At 38.2% G+C, this 22,874-nt stretch overlaps 1 protein-coding gene across 1 annotated transcript in view; it reads left to right on the top strand.

Moving 5' to 3' along the window:
* Window positions 1-22,874, top strand: part of Ctnna2 (catenin alpha 2) — a 983,267-nt gene that overhangs the window by 879,075 nt on the left and 81,318 nt on the right. Inside the window, exon 11 of the mRNA XM_050162003.1 lies at window positions 7,045-7,245. Coding sequence (XP_050017960.1) covers window positions 7,045-7,245 — 201 coding nt within the window. The remainder of the gene's footprint in view (window positions 1-7,044; window positions 7,246-22,874) is intronic.

Genomic DNA, 22,874 nt, shown 5'->3' with positions numbered 1-22,874 from the left:
TGCAGTACAACCCTAGTGGTGCAAATGCTGCTGCATGCCACGACAGGAAAATGAACAGGCACTGTCAGGGAGCCAGGTTGGCAGAGCCTGCTGGAGCATGCCTGTGGAGTCAACAATCAGGCAGCGGGCACCTTTCTGTAGACAGAGTTTGACAAATATACAGGGCCCACTCTGTTCTTGCTGATAGCTCCGGACACAGCCAGATAGTTGAGGAAACTACTTCCGGACTCCTCTCTGTGTTGGAGTCAAACATTTGCATTGGTAAATTTCAGGTTTGACCCAAAAGGTATTTTAGAATTATATCAATGGCATTTTGTGTATCAGTTTCTTCTTAAGGGAGTCTTCTGGCAGGAAAGGCAATATAAAAATAATAATACACAAACTCATAGACACACTAACCCTTATACATATATTCGAACACATGTATTTAACATGCATACTCACACAGACTCACAAGTCACACATATACATGCTTTCAAGCACATATACAAACTCACAATGTATATATACATGTACATACACATTATTTCTAATGACTATAGTTTTTCCTTTTTTATTCCACACTAACTGAACTCATACATATGAATGGATACTTTGTTCATACAAAACACCACAAAATTGAAGAGCAATGAAGTTGGCAATTAACATCACAGGAGCATAACAATGTTCTGTTATAAAGATTTAGGCTCATAAAAATGTGAACTGGCTGAATTAGAACATTCTAACCTTTCTCATTGGGCAAAAAGTACCCATTTTAATAGTTCCCTAGAATGAATGCCTCGGCATTAACTTTGTGACAGTTTAATTCTTAGGTTTGACTCTCAAAATTATAGAGAACTAAGATTTGTAAAAACTCATTAATTCCACAATGGTCAAGACTTTTGTTTGTCTTTCCTTCTTCCTCCTCCTATCAAAAGCCAAAACCAAACAAACAAAACTCTAGGATCCGGAATTTGTTTTCTTTGGCGATATTCATCCTGTAACTGGTTTTGAATACGAACTTCAAAATAAGCTTTGTGGTTCATATGTTTTTTGATTGCCATTGATTTTGCTTTGTTAGGTAACAAAATTACATTTTTTTCTGAAATATTAAAGGCTGCAAAAATCCAAAAGAGAACATCATACAACTGTGGCAAACACTTGTTTTCTGGTGTTTAGAAACCATACTTGGCAATTAGTGCGGTAGTTGTGGCACACCACAGGTTTTCTTCACTAAGCCACCTGCGGAACACACTAGCCTTATTAGCACTGAAACCCCTGCTCTTTTTTATTCAGAACAGGATTTCTCAACTTCTTTCAGGAGTTGTTCCTCTTTAAAATATTTGAGAATAAATGTGCACAATAGAGCTATTCCCTGAATGGACATGTTGACCTAGCCACTTTTCCTTGAGTATATGCTGGGTGCATTATCTTGGCAGAAATTCAAAATTGAATTCCATGTGTCTTCTGTCTTCAAAGAATTCACCACACTCCTTGATGTATGTGAGGCGGATGTTATTCCAAGCACACTGGTGTAAGGATAAAGAGAGTACAAGTAGAAGTTATGCCACAAATCCAAGAATTCATGAAGACACCAAGAATTGTCTTTTGACCCAAAGGTTCTTGTCGCCATGGGCAGATGCAGCTTCTTTTCAAACACATTTCTGTCACTTAGATTAGCAAAATACAAATATATTTGAAGATAGTCTGACCTCAGTGGCTTTTCCATACATATGCCATCAATTAGTATAATGCTATTTTGAGCAAATTCTGACAAGTTTACAAATAATGGGCATTAGTAGTTGGAGGAAGGTTGAGAATATCTGAGCAAACTATCTTAACATTTTTAAAAACTTAAGTTCAGAGTGGAGTCCTGCACCTCTAATCCTAGTGATGAGAAGCAGAGGCAGGTGGATCTCTGTGAGTATGAGGCCAGACTGGTCTACAGAGAGAGTTACAGGACAGCCAGGGCTACATAGAGACACTCTGTGTCAAAAAAAATTGAAAGTAAGTTACTTAGTAAGTGAGAAGGTAGAAAAAAGTATTAATTATACTATTTTTAGTGATCTAATAAATTACCTGATTTTGTTGATTAAAAACATTTTTGTCATAATACCATCTTATGGTGCTTTCCTGAAAATGATCAAAACTGTTTTTCTAAATAATAGTATGCTTCCTTTTTCTTCCTGTATTTAATACATTAGATGCAACTTCCCAGTTTGTAAAATAATTAGAATTATTGTTTTTAAAAGCTCTGATAGCAATATAATTTATTGGATCATAAATGAATATTTAAGATTTTTTTGTAAAAGTATTAGTTCCAGAAAGATTAACAACATAATTAGCAGGCTTTATTGCGTTGCAGTCTGTTGCAAAATACCATCTTTTCCAATAGCAGAGAAAAGCAAAAGCTAGCCTGTTCTTACACTGCTATATCATTTCCAGAAGTATGTCAGTATGAACACATGTTTTGCACAGGAAACCCCTCCTATTCACTTCCTTATGGGGGCCAGGGCAGTGTATGATTATTTCAAGGAAGCCATCTGTAGGAAAGGAGGCTATGGCAGTCAGCTTTTTCTATTCAAAATACCCTATATTTTCATGCGCATCAGCCTTTTCCTAGGGTGTCTGCTCTGCTGAGTTCACAGGATGCAGTCTGGATCCCAGGAAGGGATGGTTACCAGGGCATCCTTCATAAAAATAAAATCGTCTTCCATCTACATTCTCACAATTTCACTTTGCTGTTTCACTCAAGACAATATCAGCATTATAAAAGTTTGCTTCAGCCGGGCGGTGGTGGCGCACCCCTTTAATCCCAGCACTTGGGAGGCAGAGGCAGGCAGATCTCTGTGATTTTTGAGACCAGCTTGGTCTACAAGAGCTAGTTCCAGGACAGGCTCCAAAACCACAGAGAAACCCTGTCTTGAAAAACAAGAACAAAAACAAAAACAAAACAAAAACAAAAAAAAAACCAACAACAAAAAAAGTTTGCTTCTGTAAGTTTAAGAGAGCTGATTACTAGCCAGTATTTACAGATACCTTTCTGATTTTTCCATTTTAAAATATACTTGAAATTAAAGAACAATAGAATGTAGAAAGAAAAAAACCCAGGGCAGGCAGGATGACTCATCAGGAAAAGCACTTTCTATTTCACAAGTCTAATGACCTGACTTTGGTCCTTAGGACCCTTGTAAAGGTGAAGGAGAGAATGACTCCACAGAGTTGTCATGAACATGTTGAGCCTTGATTTCTCTCTCAGACACAATAATAATAATAAATTTAATGAACTAAAAAAGAAACAATGATTTGAGTGGAGTAATATAATAAAAGATTGAAATTAATGTTTACTTGTGTATAGCAGATTGTATTGACTGAGGTTTCTCTCCCACCTAGTCCTGCAGCCATTCAGCACCAAAGAAATACACAGACGTCTATATTAGTTTTAAACAGATTGGCCCATTAGCTTAGGCTTCTTATTAACTAATTCTTACATCTTAAATTGGCCCATTATTATTGTCTATGTTAGCCAATGGCTTGATACTTTTTTGGGGAAGGCAGTCACATTTTGCTTCTTCTGAGGCTGGGTCATGACTGAAGACTGCGTTTCCCTCTTCCCAGCATTCTCGTTGCCCCACCTCTACTTCCTGCCTGGTTGCCCCACCTATACTTCCTGGCTACTGGCCAATCAGCATTTATTTAAAATACAAGTGACAGGTACAGAGCATTATCCCATTGCAAGATTATACCCAACAGTTTCTAATCAGTCCCCTAAGTAATACAAATCTACCTCTAAGTGCTTATTCTTTATTAAAATGATTTTTATTAATATTTTTCATACAATATGTTTTACTTATGTTTCCCTCATCCCTCCCTAGCTCTCCTACTTTCCCTTCCACCAGCTTCACGTACTCCCTCTTTTTCTTATTAGGAAAAGGACAAAAACAAAACAAACAAACAAAAAACAAATACGACAAAAACAAATGAAACAAGCAAATAGTCCACTTCCTTTACAAGTTTAAAACAAGGAGTCCATTTTGTGTAGGTCAACTACTTTTAATCATGGGGTCTACCCTGGAATGTGGTTGATATACCCAATGAGACTCCATTGGAATAAACTGATTTGCCCTTTGCCAGCAGGTGTCAACAACAAATAACTTCCTGGTTTCTGGGGACCCCATGTCAATTTCCTCTTTACAATACTAGAACCCTGACTGACTCAATCTTGTGGTATTACATGTGATGCTGTCACAGGCTCTATGTGTTCTGTGCTGAGTGCTTGGCTTAAAGTAAGTAAGAGAACTCTCCAATGAAGCCTAGGGTTTGTCAGATACTCTATTCAATTATCCTCCTATAGGAACTTAGAAATCAAAAGTAGTCATAGAAATTTGATAAAGAGCTAATTATTCAACCCTTCTTCCAGTCATTGAATTTGGTTGCTATAATTTTCTAAGATTAGCCAATTACATAATAGACAAGCTAGTTTTCTTTAAAACATGTGCTCTTGGGTATGTCTCTGTGTGTGTTTGTGTGTCCCTCTTAGTCAGCTCAGTGTTAAAACAGTATTATAAATCAGGTTGCTTATTAACAATAGAAATATCTTTGTCATAGTGTTAGAGGCTGAAATCAAAGATGCAGGTGCCTTGGGAGAGCTACCCACTTAGACAATTGGATTCACTATAGTTCCACACAGTGGGAAGGGAGAGGGATCTCTCTGGCATATCTCTTAGAAGGGGGAGGGAAGTATCTCTATCACCAGGACTCAGCCCTCACTACTGGTTTGCCTCCTAAAGTCCTTATTTCTTACTATTAGAATATAGACAATGTGATGACTTCATCCACTCCTGGAAGTACAGGCCTATAATCCCAGTTCTTAGGAGGCTAAGTCACCTCCTAATTCCTGATGATCTTGATTCTGAATTCAAGATCATCAGGAACAACTTTGTGAAATCTTTTATGAAAATTGAGAACCGAAAATAAGAGCATTCATGGATTTAGGGTAGAAATGAGCTCTTGCTGTGCAATGGGTAATGCCCTAGGTTCAGTCTTCAGTACTACAAATAAATAAAAATTTAAAAATCATAAAATATCCTTAAACTATATCTGCTTTCTAAATATCTACCTAACCTTATTTATTTATTTTTTATGTATGTATGTGTGTGCACGCATGTATTTGCATGCATGTGTCAAGGTAAACTTGCGTGGCTCTCAGCACAATTTGGAGTAGTCAATTCTCTCCTTCCATATTGTGGGTTTCAGGTATTGAACTAATGTCACCAGGCTTGTGGCAAGCAATTTATCTAGACTGAGATATCTCACAGAAATTACTTAGTTTAAAATGTAAATTAGAGTAAAGAATAATGAACTGCTTGAATTTTTGCTTAAAATTTCAATACATTGAGGTATGAGCACTCAGTTACTATAGTTACAGTTGTGCATGTGCCTGGGTATAATTTTCAGCTTAACATTACTTTTGTTTTTCTTTAGAGCACTGAAGTTTTGAGAATTTCCTTAGAATTGTGCTTTCAAAAATACCCAAAATACATAATTACAATCAAGTATTGGACAGGGAAGAGAAACAGGGCACACTTGTTCTACTGTGAAAGCATGTGCTTTTCTATAGAAATAGCTCGATTCCTACTTGCTCTCCTACCGTGGTCCTTGAAATGAGAACAGTGCTTGCCTTGACTGTAATCTGATAAAACACCACAGGCTGAACTGTATTTAGTTCAAGGAAACTCTGTGATCGTTTCCCATGAATCCATTTTCTCTGTGACTATACCTTCCATATAATATGACTTTAGAAGATGGACCAACTGACCTGGCTTGCCCTACATTGATTTTTACACCATTCCTCAATAAGAACATGGTCAACTATTCATGCATCTATAACTCCAGCTCTTTTTAGGTATAGATAATAAGAAATATTATCTATATTAATCTATATTATCTAATACGTATAGATAATATTTCTTATTATCCATATCTATATATACAAATATATAAAGACCTGATTGACTTTTTGTTGGCTATTTATGACTCCTACCCTCCTTTTTATTTTATGTGGACATATATGTTTCTGAGGGCATATATTTACACTATGAGTGTGCAGGTGCCTGGAAAAGGCTAGAAAAGGAGGTTGGATTCCTAGGACTTGGAGTTATTGATGGTTGTGAGTCACTAAATGTAGATGTGACTAAATGTAGAATTGAATCAGGATTCACTTTAAGGGCAACAAGGACTCTTAACCTCCAAATCTTCAGCCTCTGTCATGACAGCTCTTAAGAAGACCCTTCCTGGGCAATAAGTTTCAGTCTTTGAAACAAAATAAGGGATTACTTTCTCATCAGTAGGTCTTAAACTATGAAGTTCCCCACACCAGCCTCATCGGCATTCCCTGTAAATTTCCTTAAAACTTACTTTCCTAGGTCTCACCCCAAACTATCCTAGATTGAATTTCTCTTCCTGTGATACACACTTAGTCCAACACATCTTGGAGAGAAAAGAATTCATACAAATCTTGATCCCAGTCTATCCTTATGGGAAATCAGGGCAGGAGTTAAAGGTAGGAACCTGGAGGCAGGAACCCAAACAAAATCCATGAAGAAAGTTGCATACTTGCTTGCCATGGCTTGATTTGAGTGCTTTTTTTTATAATTCAAGACCACGTGCCCAGGCGTTGCACTGCAAAAAGTGTGCTGGGTCCTCCCACATCAACCATGAATTAAGAAAATGTTTCACAAAGTGCTCACTGGCCATTCTATTGGAGTCAATTCCTTCTTTGATGTTCTATTTACCAACATTGTTAAATGAACAAAAACTGAGCAGTACCGCTACTGAGTCAGAAACTCCCGAAGTCTTGTCAAAGGATTGGTTTAATAAACCCTCTGGCTGGTGCTCAGGAATTACAACTACTATTATAATTATAAGAGATGCCCTTTAAATACAATTTCATATTATTAGTTATGTAGTTGGATCTGCAAGGTGAAGTGTTGAAATTGTTTTAGATTAGTTATTAGACTGCAAATAGTACAAAGTCATATAAATGTGTGTGTGCCCTCTCCACAGAAAATCACATCTTGGAGGATGTGAACAAATGTGTGATTGCCCTCCAAGAGGGGGACGTGGATACACTGGACCGAACAGCTGGGGCCATACGGGGCCGGGCAGCCCGGGTAATTCACATCATCAATGCAGAGATGGAGAACTACGAAGCTGGGGTATACACTGAGAAGGTGCTAGAAGCCACAAAGTTGCTTTCAGAAACAGGTAAGCGTGGCTAGTACACCTGCCCCAAATGTGATTGATTTTTATATCTGAACAGAGTAGTTACATTTTATTCTTCAATCCTTGATGGTTCTAATCTTTATGGATCATGAGAGGTATAATAATATGAATGTTCTTCTTACTGGAGTTTTAATTTGAATAACAGGACAAGAACAATTCTGTTACTTTCCGTGTAACCACTTTGTCATTTTCAAGTGTAATATTGTTTGATTCTTCCAAGGGTTTTATGAAATAAGCAGAGAAATTTTGATTTTTTTTCCAAATTACAGCTGAGAAAGTAGATGCTTGAACCTGCTAAGAGAGAGAAATGTGGCCGCAACGCTAGAAAAAAGGTTATATCGGATAGGAGGTTGGTGTAAGTGTGATATGAATTTCTAAAGCATATCGTCATTAATTTCTTGAGAGAATTTAACCTGATGTGCTTGAGCTAACCAATGGGAATCATAGAGGCACTAAACAGCAGTTCTCTAAACCCAGTTCCTAATGTTGTAATGACTCCCAGCCATAACATCTTCTCATTGCTACTTCATAACTGTACTTTTACTACTGTTATGAATCGTAATCTAAATCTTTGATACCCAGGATAGCTGGTATGTGACCCTTAAAGGGTCGTGACCACAGGCTGAGGACCACTGCTCTGGGAAACTGGATGTGATACCCTCAGAGAGACCTGACAGTGCTGCTGAGAGGGTTAGACTTGTCATGTCTACCCAGGTTTGAATGTTCTCATTCAGGTCATGTTCTGTCCGCTGGGGTCTTGCTGCTTGCGTAATGTGGCATGTGCAACTCGGTCCTAGAAACCTGGTTGGGGGTGACAGGAATTAAGATATTATATACAGCATGAATGAGGAGGCACGTTAGTCTCTGTTGTCGAAGTGTCTCTGTAGGGGGTCCTGATCATGTAATCATCCCTGATTGAAGTTGCAGTTGGTATTTTTCAAATGTGCTCTTTCTGTCTAAAGGTCAACCATTTATCTACATCCATGCTCAGAAAAGGGAAAGGTCTTGCCTTTACCCCGAGCTTAACTTCAGAAGGTCTCACTATTCCCAATGGTGACCTGGTCATGCTGGTGTCAGTAATCCACATTCACTCTGTACTACATCCACTCTCCACAGGAAGGAACAGCTAACTTCTAGGGTCTTATAGCTCTCTGGTACACTGAGATGGGAAATGACATTCTTCCACTGAGTTAGCAAAACATTCTGTAACTGTGAAGAATATATCAACGACTAGTATTTTTGGGTGTAATGATATTTGTTATTATTTAATATCAGACTCTTAACTATCTCATCCCTTGTGTCTTTGTTTGTGTGTTGAGATGTTGGAATATCCAAGAAATGAGAGAATATGAGAGGAGAGAAAGAGAGAAATCTTTTTGTATCATGCTGAGAATGAATACTGAATTGAGTTATATGTATCCACACAATAACTTTCTCTCCAACCCCAAAGAGAGTCCTACTAGGGGGATTGCATAACAACTATGGATACAAGTGGGCTGTTAAAATGTATATTTCTGAAGGGTGACACAGTCCTTTGTTCAAAATGGTAAATGATATCAGTAGAAATATCTTTTCTATGTAAAATAGAAAACTTTGTTAGCCTGGAAGCATCAAAACAAACAAACAAACAAACAAACAAACAAAACCCCCCAAACAACTCTTATATAAAAATCTTGGTCATTTTCTCTGAAACATTAGAGAAAATGGAAGACTATAATATCATATTATGAGGTGTACATCTAAAGATTGCTCTTGTGAACTTAGCAACTTAAAAAATAAATAAAGATTATGGTCAGATATATCTAGACTTTAACTGCTTCCAGTTGTCATATCTTTACTTCAAAGAGATTTGTCTCTTGCATGCAATACAGCAGTAAAAACCAAGCTGGATACACAGTGTTTCTCATTTAAAGAAAATAGAAACATAGGCAGGAGAGATAATAAGGCAATTAATAGCATTTGATGCTCTTCCAGAAAACCCAATTGTAGTTATCAGCACCCACATTCATGTTATGTGTATCACAGCAACTCCAGGTCAAAATGTTCTGACATCCTCTTCTGATCTCCACAAGCACACACACACACACACACACACACACACACACACACACACCAAGGCATTAGAATCAGGCATTTTACTCTGTAACTTACAGAGTTTTCCAACCTGTTAGAAAGAAACTATCCCACTTTGGTGTGGATCTTCTCTGCTGACTTCTCAGTTTGGTCAGCATTTAAGAATGAAGGATTTTTTTTTTTTTAATGTCTCACACAATACCAGAACTCTTTTGATGCTGATTCTACATAGAGTATCTCCTGCTCATGACAGTAAAAACAGTGTGTCAAATGAAAAATATGGGGCTTGTTGTCAATTTACCTGAGATTTTATGCACCAAGAAAGTAAGGTATCCCTCCAAAAAGACTGGGTTCCAAAAAAGCCAGTTCAAGCAGTAATGATAAATGATAAATCCTGGTTCCACTGCCAGTGGCCCCACAGACTGCTCCATCCATACAACTTGTCACCTACATTTAGAAGGCCTAGTTTGGTCCTATGCTGGTTCCGCCACTGTCAGTCTGGAGTCTGTTTGTTCACATTAGCTCAGGTAAAATGTTTCAGTGGGTATCCCCATCATGGTCAACCCTTTGCTCATATTGTTGCTCCTCCCTGTCTTCAGCTGGATTTTGGGAGCTCAGCTCAGTTCTTAGCTGTGGATCTCTGCATCTACTTCTATCAGTTACTGGATGAAGGCTCTATGATGACAAGGTTATAATCAATCTGACTACAGGGCAAAGCTAGTTCAGGCACCCTCTCCACTATTGTTTAGGGTTAGCTGGGGTGGTCTTTGTGAATTTCTGAGAATTTCCCTAACTCCATGTTTTTTGCTAGCCCCATAATTTCTCCCTCAATTGCTCTCCCTTTCTATCTCTCCCTCATCTCGACCATCCCATTCCCTCACGTTCTTCTCCCCCAACCCTTCTCCACTCCTCCTACCCTTTGACCCTCCCTTCTTTTCCCACTCCCACAGTCCCAATTTTCTCAGGAGATCTTGTCTATTTCCTCTTCCAGGGCATCCATGTACGTTTCTCTTAGAGTTCTCCTTGTTACCTAGCTTTTTTGGGAACATGGACTACAGGTTGCTTATTCTTTGCTTTAGATCTAATGTCCATTTATGAGTGAGTTCATACGATGTTTGACTGTCTTGGTCTGGGTTACTTCACTTAGGATGTTTTTTTCTAGTTCCATCCATTTCAAAATGTCATCATTTTTATTCTGCTGAGTATTACTCTATTGTGTAAATGTACACATTTTCTTTATCCATTCTTTAGTTGAGGGGCATCTAGGTTGTTTCCAGATTCTGGCTATTACAAATAATGCTGATATGAACATAGTAGAGAAAATGTCCTTGTAGTATTGTTGAGCATCCTTTGGGTATATGCCCAAGAGTAGTATTGCTGGGTCGGTCCTGAGGGAGGTTTATTTCCAATTTTCTGAGAAACCACCATAATCCATTCAGTCAGTCCATGTCTTTTGATTAGAGAATTGAGCTCATTGATACTTAAGTCTTTATTGGAATGTGTGTTTTAATTACAGACATTGTATTGTTGATATTTGGTGTTGTCACCAAAGGTAGCACTTTGTGTTTTAATAATTAAGGCTTTCTATTTATTTAAATAGTCATTGTGCTATGTTTATATTTCTCTTTAGCCCAAAATATTGTTTGTTCCTTTTCCTTTGGGTTTTGTTTGTCACATACAATCTTTTAGGTTGTTTATATTGTAGAAAGTATTTTATTCTCCTTCACTTATGGGAGACAGTTTTGCAAGGTATGCTAGTCTAGGCTGACCTTCATAGCCTTTTAGGACTTGGAATGCATTGCTCCAGGCATTTCTGATTTTCAGTGTTTCCACTGTGAAATCATCTGTTATTCTGGTTGGTTTTCTTTATGTGCGTCTTGTATTTTGTTTCTTGAAACTTTTGATATACTTACTTTCTTATGTATATGTAGAGTTTTAGCAATGGTATGCCTCAGGGATTTTCTTTTCTGGGTTGGTCTATTTGATGTTCTGTGTGTTTCTAATTATATGGGTAGGTATGTCTTTCTTTAGTTTAGAAAAGTTTTCTTCTATGGTGTTGCTGAAGAGTTGGTCTCTGCCAGTGACTTGGGATAATTCTCCCTCTTCTTTGCCTATAATTTGGAGCTTTGTTTTTCCTGGTTTTGCACATTTCCTGTATATTTATTTTCTGTTTTTAAAAACTTTCATTATACTTTGCTTATTTAGTGTCGATCCTCTACTTCATGTTTGTGCCCTGATAGTGTGCCTTCTGCTTGATTCATTCTACTTCTAAGGTTTTCCTTTGCGTTTTCTAGGCGAGTAAATAGGTTCTCATATTTCATCTTCACTTCAGCTTATGTCTTCTTCCATGCTTCCTTCTCCTTATTGAATTTCATTCTCCAGTTCTAGATTATCTTTATTGTTTCCATGAGCCGAATACTTGTGTTCTCTTGGCTATCACTCAAGTATTTATTCTCCTTAAGCTTCTTTTCTTTAATCTCATTGAGCCATTTAGTTGTGTAGTTTTTGAACTTGAAATACTTTGATGAAGTTTATGACTATTCCCTTAAATCGGTGTTTGGGAATTCTTCTATGTACTTCTCACTGGCAAGTATTTCTATAGGACAGGTAAGATTTATCGAGACGATATTGACTTGATGATTCATATCGTTGGTATTCTTGAGGTGGGATCTAAAAATTTTTGGAAGTTATAAGTCCAATATGGAGAGAGCACGTTGGGACTGAAGAAAGAATACGAAGGTGGGTTATGTCCAGAGGTATGAAAAGGCCTAGATGTACTGAAGTCAGGTAGATAGAAAGGACTCAGCTGGTGTGCAGGTTGTGCCTCCTGATCCAAGCCTGGAGAGTTGGCATAGATACAGGTGATTGGGAAGGTTGGTTGTGGTATGGAAGGGAACTTATGGATTGAGAGATAGATAGTGATAATTCTGGCAGAAGTCGGAAGGTAGTTTATAGTGCAGCCAGACAGTCATGACAGACCATGTTAAAACACTAGACATGGGGCCAAGAATAGATCTGTTGGGCTCGGGAGAAGATGTGAATGGAAAGGGTCAAGGAGATGGTCTAAGATAGACCCTGGAGAAGGGTGTCAGAGATCTGGCTGGGTGAGCACATTGAATACTGCACATAATGAGTATGTACATGGTGGCAGTCAGGCTTTTTTTTTTAAAGTTTCATGAGAGTTACATATGTTGTATTTTGATAATATATACTACCCAAATCTTCCCAGATTTGCCACCACTTATCTACCCAACTTTGTGTTCAGAAAACAAGTAAATGAAAAGAGAAACCCATAAATTTATGCTTCCCAAATATTATTGGATATGTGATCTTCCAATGGAACATGAAATACTTACCAGTGGCTACACTCTTAGAGAAAACCATCTCCCCCTCTTTCAGCAGCTAACTCTTACTAATAACTTCATGACTAGGGTTGGGACTTTGTGTACATCTCCTGTTTGTGTTAAGATTTGATTTGGCTTGGATTTGTACAAATTGCCATAACTGCTGTGCACTCATGTATTCATCTGTCCTGCTGTGTTCAGAAAATAATGTTCTTTACAGTTTCCACTTCTTCTGGCCCTTACACACCCTTTCCATCCCCTTACCTTTTGGTGGATGTTTTGTTTAGATTTAGCCACTTTTCATTATGAACTCATTAGATAATGTCCTGAAGGCACATTTTACTTTGTGGGGAACAGAGAAGGGCAGTAAGTGACACTGAGGGGAAGAAGTAAGGCGGATAGTGGGGAGAAAGGTGATATTGACAGGGGAAAGCAGGAGGAGTTTCTAAATTGGGGAGATGACTATGAAGACAGTGCCACTTAAGAATTAATAACTGGGGGGCTGGAGAGATGGCTCAGAGGTTAAGAGCACTGGCTGCTCTTCCAGAGGTCCTGAGTTCAATTCCCAGCAACCACATGGTGGCTCACAACCATCTGTACTGAGATCTGGCACCCTCCTCTGGCGTGCAGGCATACATCGAGGCAGAATGTTGTATACATAATAAATAAATCTTTTAAAAAAAGAATTAAGAACTGAACTTCTATCCTCATCACTCATGTTAAAAATTTGAATACTCAATAATACCGCTTTTGAGTATATGTCCAAGGGATGCTCAATTGTGCCACAAGGACATATGCTCAGTTATGTTCATAGCAGCATTGTTTGTCATAGGCAGAACCTGGAAATAACCTAAATGACCCTCAACTGAAGAATGGATAAGGAAAATGTGGTACATTTACACAATGGAGTGCTACACAGCAGAGAAAAATAATGGCATCTTGAATTTTTCAGTCAAATGGATGGAGCTAGAAAATATCATTTTGAGTGAGGTAACCCAGACCCAGAAAGACAATTATCACATGTACTCACTCATAAGTAGTTTTTAAAAATAAATCAAAGAAAACCAGCCTACAAATCACAATCCCAAAGAACTTAGACAACAATGAGGACATGGGAAGTAGAAAAATACAAGATCTCTTGAGTAAATTGAGAGCATGGAGACCTTGTGGGAGGGTGAAGGAGAAGCGAAAGTCAGGGAGTGCACATCCAGCCCAAAGGAAGTAGAGATAAGTGGATTATTGTGGCTTTGAGCCCAGCCAGCCTAGTATAACTGGTGACTGTGAGACTTACTAGCCAGCTAATATAGCCTAACTGGTAAGATTCAAGTTCAGTTAGAGGCACTATTTCCCAAAACCAAAATTTATAGTGACTGAGGAAGACACCTGTTATCAACTTCTGGCTTCCACACACACTGCACAAGAATATACATACACACATACTCTCTCTCTCTCTCTCTCTCTCTTCTGGTCTCTCTCTCTCTCTCTCTTTCACACACACACACACACACACACACACACACACACACACAGATACCAAGTTGTCAGGTGCAGTTTTAGACTTTGTTGTCTTGACATATCTGCCTGTTCTGGCTAGGATTTTGTGTGTTTCTGTTAGATTTGTGACTCTTAGTTAGAAGGCCACTTGCAGCAGATACTCTTTTGGTCTGAACAAAGAAATTTCTCTTTGGGATTGGTGGCAGAATCCTCTGTGCATCATAGGATGGTCAACAGAAACCCTGGCAGTCACCCTCTAGATGCTTGGAGCATCTCATCCCCTTACAATCCCAAATTCTGGTAGCAAAAAAATGCCTGTAGACATGGCCAGGTATCCTGGGGTGGGGCATTGTTAGGCAAAACAGTATTAATTATGAGCCACTACCCCAAGGTAGAGAAGTATTCCCTATCAGGGACAGGTATGAGTGGGGTAAAATGAAATCTCTCACTGCAGACACAGGGTATGGGCCTTGATGAGACTTGGGGTATGTGAGAGATGTTGTATTAATGAACAAAGTTTTCTGATCTTGACAAAAACAGATATGGATAAATGAACTGTTCATAAGTGTGGATGATTCCATATACATGTGTGAATGAATGCAGGGCCACTAGTGTGTAGGAAACTCCCACCATGCTGCCTGACTGCTTTCTCTAAGTGCCTAGGAAACCAGGAGGTTCCCCGCAAGTGGCAGAACCATCTGAAGTTGATTTTCCATGAATTATTTCCCTTCCTCAGCATTGCCAGTGCTTTGGCTTAAGGGTAATTTCTGTGTTGTTATGAACACTGAGTTAAATTTAAGAAAATAATTTTGTGGATTACTAGTATGATAAAATTGCAGGGCTTCATTACATTGAAATTCACCTGTTTCTGATAAAACTAATCTAGGTTGATGAAAACAATAAAATAGATCAGCAGCAGGCCCATTAAATACTTACATGGCCTATTTCCTGGGCCGTTCAATAAAACCTGAATTATAACAAATTGTCAACAGCTTGGTAGCGAGTACATGCTTGGCCAGACTCATCTCCTGGGTTCTCATTTCCAGAGGCAGGTTGCTGAAGGAGGTGCCGAGGCCAGAAGTGCCCCCAAAGATAGCAGATTTAGCTATAAGCAAAGCAGCCCCTTCCACTCCGATCAGATTATATTAAAATGTTACTTTTGTGAAATTGATAGCTGGTGCAAGCTTATGAGAATGTGTAGGGAACATGTATGTGATAGGGTCGAGATAGGTTTGGCAGTCTGAGAGATGTTTCTTGTTCAGAGGGGGTATGAGAGACAGACACAGACAGAGACAGAAACAGAGATAGAGGCACAGAGACACAGAGGCACAGAGAGACAGAGACACAAAAAGACAGAGATACCAAGAGACACACTGACAGAAACAGAGACAAATAGGGACAGAGGAAAAATTGATTGATTGAGACAATGTTTATTTATTTATTTTTTCATTTTAGGTATCCATCCCAGGGCCTTGTGCACAATGGCAAATCCTGTATAACTGATCTATTTTGTTTCTCTAATACCCACAGACAGTAAATTATCATTCTATCTTATTAATCATATTGTATGAAGAATTAAAATTCTATTATTTTTGAGAATATATGGGTTAGAATGATAGCAGAATAAAATTTCATTTCTTACAACCTAAAGTTAAATAGTAGAAGGAGGAAATACAATAAGAAAGGGCATGAGGAGAAGGGGGCAAAAGAAGGTAATGTTGGTAAATATGATCAAAATATATTATGGGAATGTATGAAAATGCTATGCTACCCAATATTATGTATTATTAATAAGTGTTTAAACCTACACAATTGTTAAGATTTTTAGCACAATCCTGTATGCTTTGCACAGGAAATGTAAAAAGTCCAGCAAATAACACCCAAACTAGTGATAACATTGAAGGATCTATTCATTTGGACCAGTTAATTTAGTAGAATATATTTAGGGTGGGGCTCATAAAAACTCAAGCATCTGGCTGTTGCCTACTGACTTCAACTGTAAACAAATTTGTTAATGCCCCCAGGACTGAGATTTTTTTCTGTGTGTTTCCTCTTTTATCAATTTGGTGTGGTCAATTTTGCTTAGCTTGTTGTAAGTTCAGTGTTGTTCGTGCCTTCTGAGTGCAGTCCCCCTGAATAATCCTTGCTACATCATCTTCTGTTTAAAACTTCTCTCCCTTCTGTATGGGAGTTTCATCATTCTCATAGCAAAACACATCCACACATCTCCCACTATTGTCCCTGCAATGTTCCGTGTTTCCTCCTCCTCATCAACATCTGCTTATTGAACATATCCTTTAATATCTAACTCTAGTCGCAGCTGGATATAACAAAGAACATCATCAGTGCATGCCTTCATATTAAGTATGTGCTCATCAGGGTACAGGGCACACTTAGACCACATTCAGTTCTAAGGAGCAGGTCCTTCCATGTGCATCACATAACTACTGGTATATATCTGTATCTATAGTTCTACACAATGTAGAAATGTAAATAGATATGAATATAAGTATGCACACAAATGCATTCTGTGTGTAAACACACATATATTATTAGGATGTTGAATTTCTTTTGTGTGGAAGAGAATATAATCTACCAGAACCTCTAGACTCAGAGCTCCAAATTTCCAGATGTAGATTTTGCTTCCTTTCACTTTCTATATAGCAATGGAAAGTAATCTTATTGGCTTTTAAGACACGTTTAGTAGGATTATGTTTTATGATTGTACTGTATTGGGTTACTTGTCTTATCCCTATAGCTGGATTTTCAGCAGGAGAAAGCACAAAAACAAGTCAATTTCAGAATAAGTTGGCAGGGGTAGCTCATAGAAAAGGCAGAAATGCTAGGGAAGACCATTAAAGTATAAGTCAATTCTCCATAGGTGACCTTGAAATTAGGTTATGAAAGTAATGGATTTCAACAGAAGCTTTTATGACTGAGATTGCTCAGCCTAGACACCCTAATACATTTTAAATGCATTTTAACGTAACCCTTACTATTGGTGTAAAGCATTTTATTCCCTTCTGAAAGGTCAAAACGCTGGTGATGTGAAGTAAATGTGTTACGTGAAGGTAGCTTTAGTATTTGTGATGGTGAGAAGTCAGAAATACGGAAGTGAAAAGAAAGTTCAATCACTTGATAATCCTTAAGGGGGCATTGTGAGGTTTTGTTGGTACCATTTCCTTATAACAGATACTCTCAAGTTGTACATACTGCAGATATTTGATTTATGGGTGTTTTTTTGGCATTTAAAAGGATATTTGTGAACATATGTACATAAGAATGCATACATTACAGCACATTGATGTAGGTCAGAGGTCTACTTGCAGGAGTAGATTCTTTCTTTCCACCATGTCCCTCCTGGGGTATAACAGTTTCTGTCAGCCTGACACAAACCTAGACATGCCTGGGAAGATTTGTAATGTTGATTGAGGAATTGCGTCCATCACTTTGGCCTGTGGGCATAATTTTGAGGGTATTTTCTTAATAGTTGATTGATGTTAAAGGGTTCAACCCATGATACTATTCTTGGGCAGGTGAGAGAGCAAGGGATATATAAAAAAGCTCGCTGAGCAAGCTAGGAGAAGCAAGTCAGTAAGAGATATTCTTCCATGGTTTCAACTTGAGCTGTTGCCTTGTCTTACCTCGATGATGAACTATAAAATGGAAGGTAAAAATAATTCCTTTGTCCTTAAGTTGCTTTTGGTCATAGTGTTTATCATCGTAAGAGAAAATTAGACTAGAGTACAGTATTGAGTTGTCCGGTGGCAATGACTTGCTAAGCCATCTCACTGGTCTGTTGTTTTTTAATCTGAAAAATTATATTTATCACATTATCTTAAAGATAAATATTGGATTCATTTTGTATACATACTGATTAATTTTATATGTATCTGTATTTGTTTGAGTGTATGTATATGAGCTGTGTGTATGTATAAACTTTCAGATTCCCTGGAATGAGTATTACAGATGGTTATGAGCTATCTTGTGGGTGCGGTGAACTGATTCTGGATCCCCTGCAAGAATAATAAATGCTTTTAAACTATTTTGCCACCTCTCTAGTCTTGGAATGTGGGATCTCTAATGCAGAGAGCAAACTTATTTGTGGTACCACTGGCTCCCAGCATTTTATGCTCCCTCTAAGGACAGAAGGCTGAAAATAAGTGACTTCTGTCTTTAAAAAGAAAATCTATACCGTAGGGGAGAAACTCTGTAACTGTGAAGCCAAGAGCTCTCATAGCAGTCTGTTTACAGAAGCCCTCTTCTCTCCTTAGGAAGGGGTAAAATCTTTGACCTTCATTCAGTTCAACAAATTCCCTCCAGGTAAGAAGATTATTAAGACTCTTCCTGGTAGAACTCTCTAGCTTAGCATTCAGCTTCCCCTTGTAGTATTTTTAAATGTGTATCTCTTGGGAAAATAGAGTCCTATACCTCTGTCCAGGTTATAGAGGTATCTGGGGAGAATGCTGTCAAGTTATTCTTTGAGCCAGGTTACAGATAATTTTTGCCTAGAAATACCTAACTGCCAAAACATGCAAACATTTCTCTCTATACTGGTTTGGTCATTAACTCTAAGTTCCGCTATGATTCATAAACAACCAGCACAGAGGTAGAAGAGCTACCCAAGAAAATATAACTTAAGAAGGAAAAGTACAATACAATACACAAATATACCTCATAACAAGGTCCTGGACAAGGGCATGGAGATAGGTTGATGTGGACCGGGAAGGCTCACACAGTTGTACATTCTTGTGCTATTCATTCAGAGCGGACTGTGAGCACTTTACTGGTCCTTAGGAACTAAAGAAACACCAAAAGGCAAGGTGTTAATCTCTAGATCTGCACGAACTGCAGTGTAGACTCAGAGCTCTGGAGATGCAGGACATGCTGTTTTCACCACTTCAAAGGGACCCATGACCAAGGGAGAGAGGCCCGAGAATGTTGTCAAACATAGGATTTGGTAGCCAGAATGTATTTATTCATAAACTGAGACAGTGGTATTTCACAGCACTCACACTTCCTTAAGACGGAAGTCACTACGATAGTAACAGGTATTTGGAAGAAAGAGAAAGGAAATCATGTTGCAAGCTACTCGTTGGGAGTCTGTGTTGCTGGAGACCTTGCAAAATAGTTTTGATTAGGAAAGCTGGAAAGCTGTAAATGTACCTACAGGGCCTGAGATAGTTCATGTGCAGAGGAGCCAGGGAAATGCTTTTTGTTATGCTCAAATAACATGCCTGTCTGGTTTCCCTTTCTGTTTCACTTACTTTTTTATGTTGCTGTTGTTCTCCATGCCTGTGAAGTTCTAACCCACTAACCACATCATCCGATTCTACTTCTGCTTGTCCCTATATTGATAACTAGCATCAGTCATTTATTTGGCTCCTTTATAATGCCTGGCAGCTCCATGTACCCACTTGTTTATCTCTATCATAAAGTATATACTTGTTTTTTCCTGTTTTCTCTCTGTCCTCTGCACATCTTTCTACCTGTGTACATTTTTCATTTTAATCATATTTTAACCCCTTGAGATTTAAATCCATCTGTTCATTTTCTGTAGGCTTGATGGGAGCTGAATCTCAAAATTGTTTATTGATATAAATGAAAACCATAGTAATGTTATACTTCCTATGAGAAATTTTTATCTTTTCTTTTAAAATTGCGTATTTAATAATCAAAATCAGAATCTTTAAAATCATGTGTAAGAAATTCTCAGCAAGTGTTTCGCTGCATCTTAATGCAATCTAAGTATTTAAACATCACAGATGCCAAATTAAACTGTGTTTATCAAGCTAGGCTTTGACAAACACTGTAAGCTAAATAAGGCTTCTCATTCAACTCTTTATTCCTTCCTCAAGGTTCAGAATTAAATGTGCCATCCTTCCTCCTGGAGTTATAAACCATTTGTGATTATTTTTGAAATGCTTATTTTAAACTATACGAAAACCTTCCAAGCAAGCAGTTTCTTTCCTTGGGGAAAGGAATTTGTGTCTAGACAAGAGCAGATGGATGCGCCCCGATTCTCTCAGGGTAGTCATCGTGAATGGAATTTAGAATTACTTTTTTTTGTGTGTGGTTTCCTTCTTCTAGGCAGTCCTTTTTCATCTTTTATCAAACAATCCAGCTCATGGGTTATGTATGGCCTTCTGGAACTCAGATTTAGTTTTGATGTTTGAAATGTACATTATAATTTTCTAAACATGAATGTATGGAAATGGCAGCCTTTAGGAACTCCCACTGAGAGAGCAGATGACAGACACTGATGAAAGAAAGCCCAAGGAGGACTGGACGGAAGTAAGACTGGCTTGACTCGTGACTGTGGTTATCTGGAGAGGTAGAAATAGTTGATGAGTATTCATGAAGGAATAAGGAATAAACTCAACTAAGTCACTTTGACCATGTTCTTGAAATCTGATATTAGGAGTCTTCCAGAGAGACACAGAGAGAGTGATACAAACAGATAGAGAGAGAGAGAGAGAGAGAGAGAGAGAGAGAGAGAGAGAGAGAGACCATTCCATAGTTCCATAGTCACACCATGAGCGCCATTGGTGTTAACAGAGGAATTCTGTTATTTTTTTTATTTATGAATTTAAGCATTTATTTATTTTTGATTTTGAGAAAGTTCTCACTGTGTAGCCTTGGCTTGCCTGAAACTCTCCTATTCAAACAAGGCTGGCTTTGAACTCAGAGATTCAGCTACCCCTTCCTCTAGAGGGCTAGGATTAATAGTGTGTGCCATACCTAGCAGGAAAGTACCCAGTTTAGGCAAAGCACTTCAGTTGTATTTCTACATTGCCTCTACCACATTAAAAAAATTAAAATAGTCAAAAATTAAATTCCAGCGGTTACAACATAGTATGTATTTGAAGCACTATAAATTGGAGATAGGAGGGAAATAGCTTTATCACAGTCTCAGATCTGAAGGGGAGGTTTTTTGAGAAATATTATTTCATTTGATCAGAAGAAACTGAATCCCCCTTTGGTGTTTTGTAAGCCATCATCTTTTTTCAAAAGTAAATACTGAAACATTCTTTCTCTCATGGGTCTAGTAAGTCCAGGACCAAACTTAATATTTTGTATGGTCCTTGGCAATCAAGATAAGAAGGAAAGCTAAGAGGGAAAGGTTGTGTGAAGTTGGAGGTAGACTTATAGGAAATTCTTTATTAAAAGGGGGTATCCACAGGCTGACACGTGCCTGAGAGAAGAGAAAGGAGCATAAGTGAGACTGCTTATGTGGCAAGATAAATTATGTGAGATCCCAGGTCTCAAATTCTTCATTCACTGGTGTGCTCTTTACAGTTCATGTCATCATCATTCACCAAGGCAGCTTTTTTGGTGGTAAATCCTTGCAGATTGTCCCTTAAGTCCTACACAGTGGGTGTTTAGTGTATAAACCTTCATTCAGTAAAATCAAAAGGCATGTGGTTGAGTAGACAGATGTAGGATTATAGCGGAAAGACAACTCTGAGAACTATTCACTATGAATCTTTTCTGTGCCAAGTTCATGGAAACCACCTCACATACATCCTAGTTTTGACAAGTGTCTCAATGGCTGATCTATACCCATTAGTTTTGACATTATTTTCCAATCGGGTCTTAAACTCCTAAGATCAACTGGTCCTGCTGCTTCATTCTCCCAAATAGCTTAGACTGTAGGTGTGTCCCCACCATGTTCCTGTCTTCCTTTGAACATATTTTTAAACTTGACACAAACTCAGAAAGATAGCTATCATTATCCCAGTTGTTAAAAAGATTTATTTTATTTTTATATGTGGTCTTTGTGTGTGTGCACGTGTGTGCATGTGTGTGTGTGTGCATGTGTGTATATCCCACATGTATGCATATGTCCACAAAGGCAAGAAGAGGGCATCAGTTACAGGTGATTGTGAGCTATCTGACATGGGTGCTGGAAATAGGAAGTTCTCAACTGCTGAGCACCATCTATTATTCCAGCATCAGTGGGAATCCAGGTTTGTCAGAATCAAATATTCATTTTAATTAGGAAAAACTGCCTTGAATAGATAAATATATTCCTGAATTTAGATTAAGTGTAGCTGCCACAATTAACCGAAGTTGTGGTTTGTCCTGTTTACTGCTATTTCCTAAGAGTTTTCCTTTGGGCAAAGCATATAATACTGAGTTGCTATTTATGTGAAATATATCACCCCAAAGTTAGCAACTTTGTGCTCTAATGAGGTTATCATAGTATCTTGAAATTTGGGATTTGCAGTAGCTTTGTTTGGGGACAGACTTCCAGAATCTCTCCTGAGCCTAAAGTCAAAGTGTTGCCATTACTGTGTCTGTTTATGAACTGGCAACTACAAGATCCATGCATATGGCGTGGCAAGACCCTAATTTGTTTCCCTTGTGTCACCACTACTTTGCACTTGTTAACCACTGACTTCTCTGAGTACTTTGCCATTGTAGAGTCATCCTTATTGGCTCGTGTCTTAGGGTTTCTTTTGTGATAAATCATCATGATCAAAAGCAATTTGGGGAGTAAAGGATTTACTTTATCTTACACTTCCACATCACAGTATATCATAGAAGGAAGCCTGGGCAGGAATATGGAGTCAGAAACTGAAGCAGAAGCTATGAGAAAACAATACTTACTGGCTTGCACAGTCTGCTTTCTTATACTACCAAGGACTTCCTGCCCAAGATAACTCTATTCTGAATGGGTTGGGCCCTCTTCTAAAA

The sequence above is a fragment of the Alexandromys fortis genome, unplaced genomic scaffold (assembly GCF_014885135.2).
Source record: "Alexandromys fortis isolate MF-2015 unplaced genomic scaffold, M_Fortis_MF-2015_v1.1 scaffold_105, whole genome shotgun sequence".
Taxonomy (NCBI): Eukaryota; Metazoa; Chordata; class Mammalia; order Rodentia; family Cricetidae; genus Alexandromys; species Alexandromys fortis.
Note: the sequence above shows the minus strand (reverse complement) of the source record. Positions and strands in the feature narration are given on the sequence as shown.